At 50.5% G+C, this 15,524-nt stretch overlaps 1 protein-coding gene across 1 annotated transcript in view; it reads right to left on the minus strand.

Moving 5' to 3' along the window:
• The window catches only part of LOC309870854 (uncharacterized protein), a 28,595-nt gene that overhangs the window by 2,716 nt on the left and 10,355 nt on the right, over positions 1-15,524 (minus strand). Inside the window, exons 3-6 of the mRNA XM_082743414.1 lie at positions 12,764-12,947; positions 8,075-11,332; positions 3,910-4,095; positions 1,351-1,523 (exon numbers count right to left, since the gene is read on the minus strand). Of these exons, the coding sequence (XP_082599540.1) occupies positions 1,351-1,523; positions 3,910-4,095; positions 8,075-11,332; positions 12,764-12,947 (3,801 nt within the window). The remainder of the gene's footprint in view (positions 1-1,350; positions 1,524-3,909; positions 4,096-8,074; positions 11,333-12,763; positions 12,948-15,524) is intronic.

Here is a 15,524-nt window from a genome sequence, read left to right on the forward strand (position 1 = left end):
GCTTCCCTGTGCGGCCCTGCCTGGTGTGCCATGCCTCTTGTTTCTAGGGACCTTCTTCCTCCAAGCCAGTGTTTTCCACATTTCCACATCTTACCGTACCTGATAGAAACAAATCCCAAGTACCCTTATAACAGTACCCATAACTGAAATGCTGAAATTAACTGCAGTTCCTGTACCCTAAGTACAAAGGGTTGGGTAGCTATCCTTGAAATGACTGTGTACCTGAAATAGTATTTCCCAGAGAACAGGAGCCACGTTTTATTTTTAAAGAATTGTCTAAAAAAATTCGCATACCCTGTTCTTGGCTATGTTATTTTTATGCTTCCTAGCGACTGATAATAATTTTAACTATCAAGCTTTCCCATAATATAAGAATATTACGAGTATGGGTCTGGTACTGACAAATATGCCAATGCGGGTGTTGGAAGACTTGGGCTGGAAGGAAAACGTCCCATGCTTACATTAGGATGTTTGGGGTTTTTTTTTTTTTTGTTTTTTTTTTAAGATTTTATTTATTTACTTGTCAGAGAGAGAGAGAGAACACAAGCAGGGAGAGCAGCAGGCAGAGCAGGCAGAGGGAGAAAGACTCCCCACTGATCAGGGAGCCTGACGCAAGGCTCGATCCCAGGGCCCTGGGATCATGACCTGCGCCAAAGGCAGATGCTCAACAGACGGAGCCACCCTCGTGCCCTAATGAATAGATCTTAACGTAAGTGTTGTACTGCTACAGTTTTCCTTAGGCTGATGACATCCACAGTGCTTTCACTTTGTAATTAAGGCATTTTTAGACAACCGGTTTTTTTATTAGATATGATTGGTATAAAAACAAATAGAGAATGAATGCTCAAAACGTAAACATGATTACAAAGTAGAGATGAGTCATTTCTGTTTCTGGAGGAACTCTGACGCCATGTGAGCAAGGGGGGACGACTGGAGCAGGTGCACGGTGCCGTGACCGGAGGGGGATCCGTGCAGGGGAACAGATGTTCTGATGTGTCTGATTTTTAAACATTCCTTATAGCTACTTTATGTTCACACCTCCTCAGGATCTAGCTTGGCATGTTAAATCTTCTTCTTCTTCTTTTTTTTTTCTTAAGTATATTACTATTTGGGGGATAAAAGGAGAAATGACCGTGACTTAAAATATATTTTTTGGTCCTCTGTAATAATTTTCTGTATTTTCAACTTCTGTTTAACATTTTCATCATAAATGTAGACTCTTGGAGGAAACATTTTTAAAAGTATACAAAAAAACTCAAAAAGCAAAAGAAAATCTCCCCCCTTCCTAAGCTCTTCTTCTGGTTCTCGAGAAGGCAGAGCACAGCCGTGGCCCCCAAAACCATTTCCTACCTGGAGATGATGCGGAGCTGGTTGCTCATCATCTGAATCTGCTCTACCACACACAAAAGCTCCTGCGAACATCTTTGATCGATGCAGTTCTTAGCAATGATGCGGATAAGTCTGGCGAAGTTTTCTCCAGAAGTTGCAATTTTCCTGGCAGAGGTAATGAGCTGATCTTTGGTCTATATCAAAGAAATGGGAGGGTTAGAAGTCGATCAACAGCGCCCTCCCAGGTTTTCCCTAAGAAATCGGTGGCGAATTAGAAAGCATCCAACGGGGCGCCTGAGTGTCTCAGTCAGTTAAGCGACTAACTCTTGGTTTCGGCTCAGGCCAGGACCTCGGGGTTATGAGATCAAGCCCTGAGTCAGGCTCCACGCTTAGCACGGGGTCTACTTGGGATTCTCTCTCCCTCTCCCTCTGCCCTTTCCCCTGTCCACACTCACTTGCACGTTCTCTCTCTAAATAAAAACAAATAAAAATATTTTATTTTTTTATATAGCCTATATAGCATCCAAAACTTGTTTGTCTGCAAGGTACGTCCGTCCCAGAATGAGCACACTTTAGCTTGGTCTAAATCCATGATCTCCAGAACCTCCTCCAAAGGCTTCGGGACCAGCCACGCAGAAGCTCACTCTCCTGAAAGCCAGCGGAATGAAGCAGTCGGCACCCAGGCTCCTGGGGGGAAACCGCTGTAGGGAAGGCAGCCCAGCCTCCTCGTGGTCTAGCCCTTTTCCCACAGGAGCCATGGCCTTCACTGGCTCGGGGTACTTTCAGCAGACCCAGGGCAGAGATGAGGCCGCTAAGAAGGGTCAGCCAGGTCTGGGGAACATCCAGGCTGAAGGGGATCTCGGCTGGAGCAAAGGTGCAAAGGGCTACAGTCCCGTGTAGAGCTTCCGAGCTGGGAAACAATCACTAATGGGCTAGAGACAGAAAACAGAACCTTTAATGCAAATAAAATCTTAGACATCACAGTAAATGCTGAAGCAACCACAAACCGCATGAGAATAACCTTGTGTAGACCCCCACCATGAAAGGAGGTGTGTCCTTTTTCTGTCTTTCCAGTGGACCCCACCTTCCTCCTTGTTCCCTCTACCTCCACCCCAGCCTCTGGGCTGAAGCGTGGCTGACATGGCTGGTTCTAGGTTAGTGTCACGGGTCTAACATTCTGCTTCAGGAAACCCTAGGTCCCCCGCTCTGGGGCTGCCGGTATTCCCCTCACCAGCTATTTTAAACTGTTTTCTCTTACTGAGTTTGGTGGTTAAAATCTGGAAGGTATTAACACAGATTTGGGAAGTTTGTGGGAGAATTCTGCAGAGGGACTCCATCTTCCCAGGCACTGGGCTCACTAGTAAAGACCATCATTTTTTTTTTTTAAGATTTTTTAAATTTATTTGAGAGAGAGACAGTGAGAGAGAACATGAGCGAGGAGAAGGTCAGAAGGAGAAGCAGACTCCCCATGGAGCTGGGAGCCTGATGTGCGACTCGATCCTGGGACTCCAGGATCATGACCTGAGCCGAAGGCAGTCGTCCAACCAACTGAGCCACCCAGGCGCCCGTAAAGACCATCATTTGACTCTTCTGTCATTTCCCCTTACGTGTACATTTCCCCAGGGAACTCCACGAGGTGGAAGGTCAAGCATATTCCTGGTCCCTCAGCCACACGGCATGGCCAGCACCCAAGTCCTATATAAATGAGACTGTCTGAGATGTTTGGAAAGAAAATGGGAGTCAGTGAAAAGTAACCACTTCCCCTTCTGAGGGAATGACCCCTGGGTAGTCAGTGAGAAAGAAGCTGGTTGAACTGAGCAGGGCAATGAAAAGTCCGAGTCTTGGGTGTGGTGTGGGGCTGCTGGGATTGAATCAAGACGTGGGATAAAGAGAACTAGAACAGCCACACATGATTGAACTTGGCCTCCAAACGCCAGTGGAAAGCAGCCCCTTCCTCTTCAGGCTGTGCTGGCCCTGAATGGCTATCCGTCGGAAGGTGACAGCTCTGTTACTTCTGAGAGAATTTCGTTTAAGATGTTATGTATTTATTTGAGAGAAAGAAAGCAGGAAAGAACAAGCAGGGGGAGCAGCAGAGGGAGAGGGAGAAGCAGGCTCTCCGCTGAGCAGGAAGCCCAACGCGGGGTTCATTCCCAGGACCATGGGATCATGACCTGAGCTGAAAGCAGAGGCTTTAACCCACTGAGCCACTCAGTCGCCCCTATCTGGGGGAATTTTTTAAAGATGTCAATAGCCCCCTTCAGTTCATCCTTTGGGGATACGAACGAGTCCTTGATTTTAGTGAGTTGCAGTTTCTGACAAATGATCTTTTCCTGGTGCAGTAAAACCTAGACTTCAGGATCGAGCCCAAAAGATGAGGGGCAGAGAGCAGTGAACTCTAGGACACACCCAGATAGAGAAAGAAGGGAGCACGGTAGAGCGCTATGTGCCCATCAGCCCAGAGCCTGGCCCTTCTCTTCTGGGAGCTGCCCAGCCTGGTCTGTCCCAGCTCCCACATCAGACATTGGGGGTGCACTGCCCCCATGGTGCCCAGCCCCTCCACCTCGGCAAAAGGCCAAGTACCAAGGTGGGTCCTCTCCTCCTCAGACTCTCAGCCATCAGGAGGACCTCTGCGGCCATCTCGCGGGTAATCTGGATGATTCTGCTCCCCCCGTCTGCGCCGCCATCCTCCAGGAGGGGCTGGTCCAGCTCAGGGTTCAGCCAGGCCAGGGCACTCAGGGAGCTGGATGTGGGGCTGCCGGGCTGCTCCTGCAAGAGGACAGGTACACCTAATGAGACTCCAGATGCCCAGGCCTTCAACTACCGGGTGGATGGCCCTCTCACCACTTTTCAAGGAAGAGTGGGAGTCCAGACGGCTTCCTGATTCTCCGCATGCCAGCAGCTCGAGGTGGTTTTCTCCAAGTACATAGGAAAACCATGAATCCCTATTACTAGATGCTCCATTCATCCAGAACTTTCATAAACCGGAAGCTGGTATACTCAGATCCCAGTATGGTTCCAATATCCCCTTTTCCTTCCTTCTGTGAAGTGTCAGGCCTTACATGGGAGAAGGGAGACTCTATAGCTCCTAGAGGAAATTTGGGAAGCCTTGAGTATTCTTTGGGGACCCAGACACTTTCTCACCAATCACTCCATGTGAAAGGACTTTGAAGTTCTGATATGAATAATTAGGAATATTCTCCTATGAACGTGTTATTTTTTCAAGTGAGAAAAAGAGTTACCACTGGCACCCAGAAGTGAGCAGACATGCATAGCTAGGCCAGGTAATTTTTTTTATTGGATACTTTGTGGAGCCTCTCCTTAGCCTTTTCCAGACTCTGAAATTGAGACAAGTTGTTCTGGCTTCGAGCCAAATCCAAGAGCAGAGGATCAGGACTGGCCTTGATGTCTCTCCACCCCACCCACCAGATCCTGAGCTACTGAGGGCAAGGGTATAGGTGAGCAGGGAACAGGGTGGGAGGGACCTCCAGGCTTGCCCCCAATAGCTGTTCTTCCCCAAAACCCCGGAGTAGCATCCTAATGCCTCAGAAGGGATAGAACTATTAGATGTCGCTTTTGGAAAAGTATGAGGTCCTGAGCATGATAAATTCTATCTAAATTGGGAGATAGAAGTTCCTGATTCTGTTTGGTCGCAGGCTGTTAATGTAACAAATGATTGGGCAAAAGAGGAATAGAAATCAAAGGTTAAGCGTTCCAGTCCTGTGGAGAGACCTCCCCGTGTCCCTTCCACTCCCGCCTTGGTAGGTGGCTACGTTCTGTCTTTGTCATGCTCCCCCACTGCTAAGCACACAGGAAGGGGTCTACAGCTAATGGTGTGGAACCAGGAGACCAGCCATCCCAGGAAGGCATGGGGTGAACTGTGTCCATTTGGCTGTTGCTACAGAGCTCAGGCGGGTACAGAAGTTGCCCTGCGACAGACGAGGGGGCATGAGTCTGTGGCCAGGGGACCGCAGAGGACAAGATCCAGGGGAACCGCCCTGGGATCTGGGTGTTCCAAAGCTGTGCATTTGGCCCCAAGCTTGGCCCAGGAGGAAGCAGAAGTAACAGCTGTTAAGGCTGTGGGAAGCATCCTAATATCTCAATTCAGGCTCGACTCAGAAGCTGTCCAGGTGAGGAAAACAGCAACCAGCCAGCCGCGTGGCTGATGGTGGTACAGAGTTCCGTAGTGAAGACTTAGGTTCAAGCTGCTTTTCTCTCCAGCCATCAAGTATTCCCTTTCACACCAGGAGCACATCTCAGCACAGGCACTGGGAGGCCCTCCGGCTACAAGCTCACCTTAGAGCTTTTATTGCTTGGAGAGTCCTCGCCACTCTTGCAACAAGACAGATCCCCTGCTTCCTCTGAAACTCAACTGGAGACTGCCTTCCTCTTAGGAGACCTCTAGAACTTCTGTTTCATTCCTTCCATGACCACTTTGCCCTGAACTTGAGCCCTTTCTACACTTGTAGTCTGTCTTTAGCATCCTTGCAAAGAGGTAAAATCACTTAGTGGGCCCTGCAAAGCAGCAGCATCTGTGCTTGCTTTGAAGGATCTGAAGGAGTAAGACTGAGGCCTGAACGCTAGTAACAGATCTATCTGAGGTCTTCTGTGTCTGTGCACATGGAGGAATCATCTGGTTCGTTATTGTTTCATGCTGCTTCTTCAGTTAAAAAGTCCCCTGCCTTCTGAAAACTGTTTGTCAGCCTTCTTTTAGACAGACTGGGATGTCCCCTGAATGCTGGGAGGTGTGAGCTTTTCTGGAGAAGGACCAAATTACACTGAGGTCCTCAGCTTACCCAGATGGGGCCCTGGAGTAGGTAAAAAGAAGAGAGAGGAAGGGAGAGAATCCACCCTAGACCAAGACTCAACCACAGTGACTGCAAACAAGGGCAAAAATGGCAAATGTGCGATCTGTGGTCCTTGAGTCAAAGGTTAAGAAAGCAGAAAAGAATTCTTTTCAACTCGTGTCTCATATTCAACTGCCAGGGACTTTAAGCACCCAAAGCCAGATGTCTGGCTTTGAAGAGTCTCCAGGCTCTGCAATAAGGGAAAAGGCCTAGCACTGTGTGTAAGATCCCCTTACCTGGAATGAGGAATTTCTACTTGTGACTTCCAAGTGCCCAGAAGACACAGAACCGCTTCCCAAACCCACGTCCTTCCTCAGCAGGTTCTCTCGGGCTCAGTGTTTGAGGTGTTGATCTGGGCTAGACAGCGGGTGTGTCTCTGCCCCCCCCCCCCCGGGAGTGGGACAGTGGCCCAGACAGATACTATGCATGGTGATTCTCCCTTTTCTGCAGGCTCTCGCATGGTGGGGCGGGGGGGGGGGGCGCTAAAGGCAGAGCCACTGTCCCTATTGGAGTGATGTGTGTAGGACCGTGCTTCCTCTGGGATAGGAACCTTGGAACATGAGGCCTTGCTCCTCGCACGGGGGAAACCAGCCTCCAACAGGAAAGATGACGCACCTTCATGGAGGAATGGTGATGAAGGCTGAACGGTTCTCTTCACCAGGGGGCGTCAGACCTGGGCGGCAGGCCTCACCTGCCCTGCTGCAATTGTGCAAAAGGCTCCTGACAGGAGGTTTTGACCAAAAGGGGATGCATCAGGGGAATGGAGAGAAACAGAATGTTCTTGAAGCCAGTGGCAACAAGTAAGTGTCAGAAAGACCATATGCAGAAACAGGTAAGGAGGAGACTGCAGGCTACTGATTTCATGAGACAAACAGCTATGGAGCAAGGTAGGCCTAAAAGACAGCTGGAATCCGAGGTGAGAGACCTTAGGCGGTAGAGGAAAAGGCACTGTGCCTGCTCTCTTCCCAGCTACTTTGGGAAGAGGGTCCCCTCTCATGGTAATGACCCTTCAGGGAGAGAAAGGAATTAAAGAGGAAGGGGGTGGAGGCACATGATCTGGTCAGCTTTGCCTTGAGAGAAGGCCCCGGGAAGGGCTTGGAAGGCCCCACGCAGCTAAGCATAAGGTCATGAAGGGGATGGATCAAGTTGTGCATAAAACGCCGGGCTGAGCACACCTGCTAGGGGATTTTTTGGCCATCACCAACCTACTTACTGTACCTACCACTGACTCTGGTCACAGCAGGTCTAAGTAAATCAAACATCTGGGCTCCCCAGTAGCTGAATGTCCTGTCTGGTGCCCTAGAAGGAAATGTCTCCGTGTGGAAGGTGTCCAACAGACCCAGCACCCTTCCGACAAACTTTCTGCCTAGACTGCTTCAAGCTGCGTCCCTAGCATTTGCCAACAGAAGAACCTCGACTGGGGCGGGGAGGTAAGATCACAGAGGCCAAGGCGGCACAAGGCAGTCTGACCCACAGGAGGGGTGCTGTCGGTCACAGCGAGGGGAACCACTTCCAGTCGGGGCAATGGGGAAAAGCTTCACAGAGGTCCACAATCACAGCCGCCACGTAGAGGAAGGACACTTTCTATGTCCCTCCAGGCAAGTGTGAGGATTTTACGTGGAAGCTCTCGTTAACCCTCTGCCAGAAGAACATCAATGTTCCCATCCCAGCTCAGAAGCTTCGGTGAGGTCTCAGAGCTACGAAATGCTGGAGGCAGGCAGAGCCCCGGGCAGTGAGACTCCTGATCTCAGATTCCAAAGGCTGCGCTACTCTGTACTGCCTGCCAGATGTGAATTACACAAGTGGGCACCAAGACAGCTTTTTCTGGAACCTGGCAGTGGTCTGTGGTTACTAGAAGGAGGGCTGTGGTGGGGGAGAAAGAAAGATGCTGACTACCCTACCTTTTCCGGCTCTGCCGCGGTTGTCCCAGGGATGGCTGGATCGGCAGCCCAGGTCCCTGCTGATATCCCTGGGGTATTTTGGGGGGCAGCACCCTGAGAATCCACACTACCCACTGCAACAGCTCCTGATGCACCCTCATCACAGCGGAGCTGGGGCTGGGCAGCGTCCTGTTCATCCCTGGGTTTCATCACTGTTGTCTCCTCAATGGGTTTCAGGCACTGGGCCAGGAGTCTCCAGGCCTCCGTGTGACCACCCTTCCAGGCCTGGAGCTGGGCTACAGCACAATGGGCCTTGGCTGCCCACTCCCACTGAAGCCAGTCCAGGGTGTGTATTCTCCACTCTTCTGGGAGTTCTTGGAGTACTGGGACCCTCTGGGCCACCTCCTTGGTAAGGATGAGAATGCTCTCCAGAGCCATAAAAAGATCTTCCTGGCCGGGCCCAGACTCCTGACTTCCTGCCACGATTCCCTGTGCAGCTTGGATAGCAGACACCATTCTTTCCAGGGAGCTTTCTGGTCTGGTCTGAGGTTCTTCACAGATAGGGAGGCTTGGACAGACGGCATCTTGGAAGGCATGTTCATAGTCGGCATTGATGATGCTGAGGTGGCCTGTCAGGGCCTTGGCTTGAAAGGATAGCTCCAAGCAGAGAAGTTCAAAGCGTGTGGACAGGCTGGGAGATGGTTTGGGGGAGGAGGCCAGGATCTCGGCCACATCCAGCACAGCATCTGTGAGCACGTGAATTTCCCTGAGCAAAAAGGAGACCTCACTTTTTACATGCACATCCCCACACAGGAGGCTAGACAGCCTGGCAGCCTCTTGTAGCCTCTGAGAACCATCTACTGCCTGGGCCAACCCTTCCTGCAGTCCCTGCTGGTCCTCCATGGCCTGTCTCAGGGGCAGTAAGAACAGGCCTTGTCTCCTGCTGAGTCTCTCCATGCATTGGAGTAGGTCTTGGACAGCCACTGACCATAGAAGGCACCTATCGTCCATGCTCTCCTTGCATGACTTAGGGGTCTGAAGACCATCAGAAGCCAGAATCTTGTCCAACAGCTGTTTAGCTTGGGTCTCTACCTCCTCGAATCTGCCTTGCATTTGTAAAAGTGTTTCTGGATGCCCATTCGAGGCATGGTCCTTCTTCTTCAAGCCCACAGGCCCACTTTTGGCTGCTAGTTGAACCATTGAGGCTAAATTCTGCTGAAGCTCCATGAACACTGCCATGTTCCCTGGAAGATCAGCTGCTGGGTTGCGACAAAGTAGCTGTTGACACAGAAGGTACCAGTCACCAGCCCTGGCCACCAAATCCTGCCCAGTTTCCCTGGGTCTCCCAGACAGCTGGAGAGCCACTTCCGGAAGCCCATCACTTCTAGCAGTTGTGCAGTGTGCTAGCTCCCTTGCTAGGTCAGTAACAGAAGGTGCTAGTGTTGGGGTTTCTTGGAATCCAAGCATCATCTCTGACCTCACTGGTCCCTCCCCAGCCAGGGCCTCTTGAGGTACCTCCACAGCTGCCTCCTGCTTCTGCAAGCTGGTGCTAGCTGAGGTCACTGCCTGGTGGCCCTGGCTCTCTACATGAAGGATGAGTTTGCTGATGGCTGGTAACAGAGACTCCCTCCTCTGTGGATGGGTGTCAGGAATCAGGGAGCAAGAAAGATTGTCCCTAGGTGGATAGGAAGTGCCTGAGTTGCTTTTCTCCAACCGAGGTTCCTCCTGGTGCTTGGGTGCAGGATCTGTAGAGTCCTGAAGGCTGGGGAGAAAAAAGTAAGGTCGTTTCTTAGTGGGGTCAAACCTTTGGACCTGGTCCCGGAGAGGGCTGAGGATATCTGGGTGGTTAGTCCCATCCAGCCCCTCTTGGATGTTCTGGGCTGAAGAGATCAGATGTTTTGCCATGGTTAGAAATGCATCTGTGCTCTGAGCGTTGTGCGCACCTGAACAGCACTCAGCAGCTGCACTCAAGAACAGGGAAGACTGCTCCAGCTGCTGGATCAGGACTCTCAGGCCATTCCGGAAAATGGGATCTCGATGTTGGTCCACATACCTGCTCATCACCTGCACTATATGTGTGGCTCGACCCTGTAAATATGCCACAAGGCCGGGAAACTCTTTGGAATCTCCACTCCTCAAAGCCCATGTAAACAAGTCCAAGTGGTTGGTCATTTCCTGAATGGACACACTCAGGAACTCAGGAATATGGAGAACGTCATCGAAACATGCCAACAGGCCTTCGGAGGCCTTGGTCCATGCATGAAGCAGGGCCTGCAAGGCATCAGGGCTCCAGTCCAGACCAGACCCTTGGGGGCTTTGTGAAAAAAGTTGTTGTGCTCTGACCACAAGCCCCCAAAGTCCTGCCATGGCGACCTCCATGTCTTTGCTGGTTTGTTGTCGGGGGCAGCAAACCAAAACCAAGTGAGCCACTCTGAGCATCTGCTTGGCCTGGTCATGGAAAGCAACATGGAAAAGCTGGAGTTTCTTCGACAAGGCCTCAGCATGGAACGGGGATCCGAATGGACGAGCAGCCAAGGCGGTCTGGACCAGTCTTTGAAGGGCACTTCGCGTGTCAGTGAACGTGTCCAGGATCTGGTGCAGCAGCCCAGCCCGGACTCCCTGGGCAAGGGCCTCGGTCGCGGCCTGCAGCACCGCGCACTCCCGCCCTGGCTCCGGGTTCCCGGGAGGCCCCTGGATCCGACCCAGGCGCCGGGCGCCCAGCAGCTCCAGCAGCTGGCCGCAGGGGGCCACCAGGCGCAGCCTCTCTGGTGGCGCTGAGCAGGCGGCCAGGCGCATGCAGTGCCACAACACCGCGGCCAGCAGCGCGTCCACTGGGCCGCCGCGCATGCGCTCCGGCGCGGGCGCCGCCAAGAGCTCGCGCAGTTGCCGCAGGCGCCAGGTGAGCGCACCCGCCGCTGGGGCCGCGGCTCGGGGCTCCAGCTGCGCCAGGAGCTCGCCGAGGATCTTCCTGGTCTGGGCCAAAGTGTGACGCTGGGAAGCGGCCAGCTGCGGGTCGCGCGGACGCTGCAGGTGGCCGCGGGCGGCCTCAAGCAGCGCGAGGACACAGCCTCGCAGCAGGTGGCCAGCGCGGCCCAGGTGCTCCCCAAGCCGGCGCGCTGTCAGGCCGCCCAGGCGGAGCAGCGCCGAGGCCAGGTCCGCGAAGGGGCCGCGCAGCGAGGCCGCGTCCTCCCCGTACTCCAGCGCATCCAGGCAGGTCAGGCACCACCCCGCCGCCTGCACCATCTTCCTCGCCATCACCGCGTCTTCAAGGAGCAGGACCTGTTCGGACAGATGTATGGGGGGGGGGGGGCTTAAAAACGCTGGCACGTTCCAGGAGCGACAGCAGACAGCGGCAGCTGCTTCCCTACCCCCACCCCGCCCCAGTTTTACGAATAGACGTTCCCCCCAACCTCCCAAGGCTGCAGAGTATAGAATCTCAGGGCCAAAACAAAACAACGCGAGGTATCTAGGAGTGACCTTTAAAGTAAATACTTGACTTGGCTGAAAATGTGAGGCTTCCTAAATTTGAGCTCCATTTAATGGGAGGTCAAACTTGGGTTTGGAGTGGGCATCTCTAGGTTAGAAGAGGAGCAGTCAACTGTCTATGTGGTAACTGACACCTAACTAAGGGGAAAGTGTTTAGGAGGGACCTACTGTTGGGAGGACTATAAGAGGGACTATAGGAGAGACTTACTATTTGGATGAGGATGATGGGGGGCTGGAGAAAGGGCCTGTCTAGGAAGTGACAGAGCAGGTACCCAAACACTTCCAACAGACTGCCCTTCTTCCCCTCTGCTCCTCCCATCAGCAGGTGCCCAAAAGCCTTATGGCTTTGCCTCTCACATCGCCCCATGTCCAGTCTCACTTTAATGAGGGTGTGTTAAGTTGCCAATGCTGTCCCCAAGGAATTACCCCCATCATTAAAGGTTTAACGATGAATGTTAATATTGTAATGTTTAAGACATAGAGATCCTACTCAGGAACAATGCCCCAACTTACAAGAGTTGTGCCATACAGTAGAATGTCAGGAAAATGGGGAGTATTTGGAAGCCAAGAGGTTATCCTGCCCTCCGCCTTCAAGATCCTTCCAGGAAAGCTTTCATTTTGGAGCCACATTTGCCAAATAGGTTAAGACTCACAGAGGTTTCAGCAGGCTCTCTCCGCAGAGCTCCTGGCCATGAGCCAGGTGAAAAATGAACCCCTCAGTGACACCTTTTTATTAGAGGTTGATAAACCAAGTGTGGGGGGTAAGGAGGTACATATGCGTTTAAGACCATAGACCCCAGGATGTCTGGGTGGCTCAGTTGTTAACTGTATGCCTTCAGTTCAGGTCATTATCCCAGCGTTCTGGGATTAAGCCCCATATTGGGCTCCCTGCTCAGTGGGAAGCCTGCACCTCCGTCTCCCACTCCCCCTGCTTGTATTCCCTCTCTCACTGTGTCTCTCTCTGTCAAATAAATAAATAAATCTTAAAAAAAAAAAAAAAGACCATAGACCCTAATTTAGTAGGTCTACTGGCTCTCTATGGCATCTCCCACATTTAGCTTTTATTAAATTGGTAATGAAGTCGTGCTGTGATCTTACTGGAAGCTTGGGTAGGGGATTTCTCTGCAAAGGTCATCCACTGTGGGAATGAAGTGCCCAACCCATGGTTCATTGCAATGAGCTATGTCCCACTAACCAGCTAACCAGGTCTGATATCAGCCTCACCTTGGTAGTATCCACCAAGATCTGCTGAGCTGTAGTCACTAGCTCCTCCTGGTGGCTGTGACATTCGGGCTGAAGATGGAGCTTCTGAGCTACCAGCATGATGGTCCTCCCAGACAGGTTCAGAGACTCAGCAGTAGGCCCCATTTCCTCCCAGAGCCACTCCTCTTCAGGGTCTTCTGCCAGCCTGGACAGACACATTTTCAGGCAGCAATATAGACATGTCCATGAATGGAATGATACAAAAAAGAAACATACCCATAAGCAGATTATGATACATAGAATTTACAGAGTACTATGGAGCTCTTAAAATGGTAAGGTAGGTGTATATTAATGGTGATAAAAGCCTCTCCAAGACATATTGTTAAGTAAATAAAGCCAAATTATAAAATAGCATGTATGGCAAGATCTCATGAGTTTTCAGTTATGTACATATCTACATAAAGAACTATCTATCTAGATGGATAATCATCAAACTGTGGCATTGGGATGCCTGGGTGTCTCAGCCAGTTGAGCGTCTGCCTTTGGCTCAGGTCATGATCCCAGGGTTCTGAGATCCAGTCTCGCATCAAGCTCCCTGCTCAGCTGGGAGCCTGCTTCTCCCTCTGCCTGCCTCTTCCCCAGCTTGTGCCCCCTCTCTCTCTCTATCCGACAAATAAATTAATAAAATCTTTAAAATAAAAATATGCTTCAGGGCGCCTGGGTGGCTCAGTGGGTTAAGCCTCTGCCTTCGGCTCAGGTCATGATCCCAGGGGCCTGGGATCGAGTCCCGCATTGGGCTCTCTGCTCAGCAGGGAGCCTGCTTCTCCTCATCTCTCTCTCTGTCTGTCTCTCTGCCTATTTGTGATCTCTCTCTCTGTCAAATAAATAAATAAAATCTAAAAAAAAAATATGCTTCATTCCTTTTTGAATTGTCCTCATTTTCTCTGCACTGAACATGTATAATTACACAAAAACCCAAAGCCTCTTTTTGTAAGAAAGAATCTCTAGAATCTCATTTCAATCCATGTTATCAAGAGGAAAGGTTTTACATAACAAAAATCAATTTCCATGAACACAGATGTCCACAGCAACTGTTTTCATGTGATGCAAACATTTCCCTTTCAACAGTAATCCCTGATTACACAGAGCAGAACAAGTCCTCTGGCCCCCTTGTGATTATTCTTTGTAAATGAAGCTGAGCTCTGTGCCTTTGGAATTGTAGGCTGAGAGAACACAGGAGTGCCAGCTGGGGTAGTCACTGAGAATCTCCTCTCTGCTTTTGGTCCCTTACATAGTGGCAGCCGATTTCAAAGCCCCTTCATCCCAGCCTGTTCCAAACATCCCAGCAACCCTTGAGTTCCCCTCGTGCAGACTGGGATAAGCCAAACAACCCAGCATGTCGAAATGCTGAAACGTTAGGGGCGAGGAATGTGTGACAGCCGTCTCCTTCCCTTACTTTACTTTTCACTCCTTTTGGAGAACATACTCCTCAGCTGCACTTGACATGCAGTCCGCTCAGCCCGTAAATAGGACTCGCCACATCCTGTCAGCTGTTCAGTTGCAGAGCTGGGACCTTCCCCAATGCAGCCTGGCCTCCTGGCATTTCTCACTTCCCAATGTCAAAAGGAGAGGAGAGAAACAAAGCTATCAAACATCAAGCCTGTCAATGTTAATTGAGGCTGTGGAGCACTGTGTTAAGGAAATTTCAATGGCTATATCCCAATATAAGCTTGAGTCCAAAGTGCTTCACACAGAGGTCAGTAGACACCTGTCATGACCTGTCAGATTTCCCTGCGCTCCTCCCTTTTCCTTGAGACCTGGGGAACATGCTCCTCTCTTCCCCTCAGCCCGAACTCCTATCCCTACTTTCAGATCCGGCTGAGATAGTTTAATGTTATTCATTTGAAGCTACAGTTGGAATTTCGCTTAGCATTGCATTTTCTCTTCCAAGAATTTTGATCATCAAGGCATTCCAAGATACGATCCTACTGTCCTGTACAAAGTTCTTGGCTTTTTCATCTTCCCTTACCTTGAAGTCTCTGTTTGTGGTTTCTGTTTGTGGGTTTCTGTGTAGTGTTGTTAATCATTATTTTTCTTGATTTTCATGGTTTCTGGAATTGGAGTACATGGTGGTAATAGTCACCACGTCTTTGCACATCTGCACTGTTTATGTCCTTCTTGCACTGGGGGTGGGGGGTGCAGGAAATATAATGATACGTGACCATTCTTTGTGGTGGTCCTTTCCTCCAAGCAGCCCATAGACCCGATTCCAGCACCTTCTGGCCTCTAGAGGTACAGGTCAAAAATCTGAGGCCAGTCTATATGATACCAGTCTAGTTGATTCTCCTTTGTGAGTAATTCTTTTTTCCTGTGTCTGAATGTACTTAGAGTTCAGGAATTTTACTACCTATGCTTTAGATATATGTTTTCTCCACAGTCTCACTGAGAACCGAGGGAGCAGTTTCTGTGGACAGATTTGGGTCATTAACAGGCTCAGAGAAATTTTCTTCTATTATTGAAGTTCTGCTTCTCCTCAATGTCTTCATTTTTCTCTTTCTAGAAGCCCCATTAATGCAAGCTGGGTCTCCTGGATCTGTCCTCCAGTTCTACTGTTTCTTCATGCATGATTTCTATCTTTCTGCTTTTGCTCTCTGGTTTGAATTGTATTATTGGCAATCCTTCAGATCATGATTAGAGGGATAACTATAAACATTCTCAAGTTTCTGTGTCAAGTCATGAGAGTATCAGAGTAACCTGCTCATCAAGAACAGTTATAAAAGAT

Source organism: Mustela nivalis (assembly GCF_964662115.1).
Source record: "Mustela nivalis genome assembly, chromosome: 8".
NCBI lineage: Eukaryota > Metazoa > Chordata > Mammalia > Carnivora > Mustelidae > Mustela > Mustela nivalis.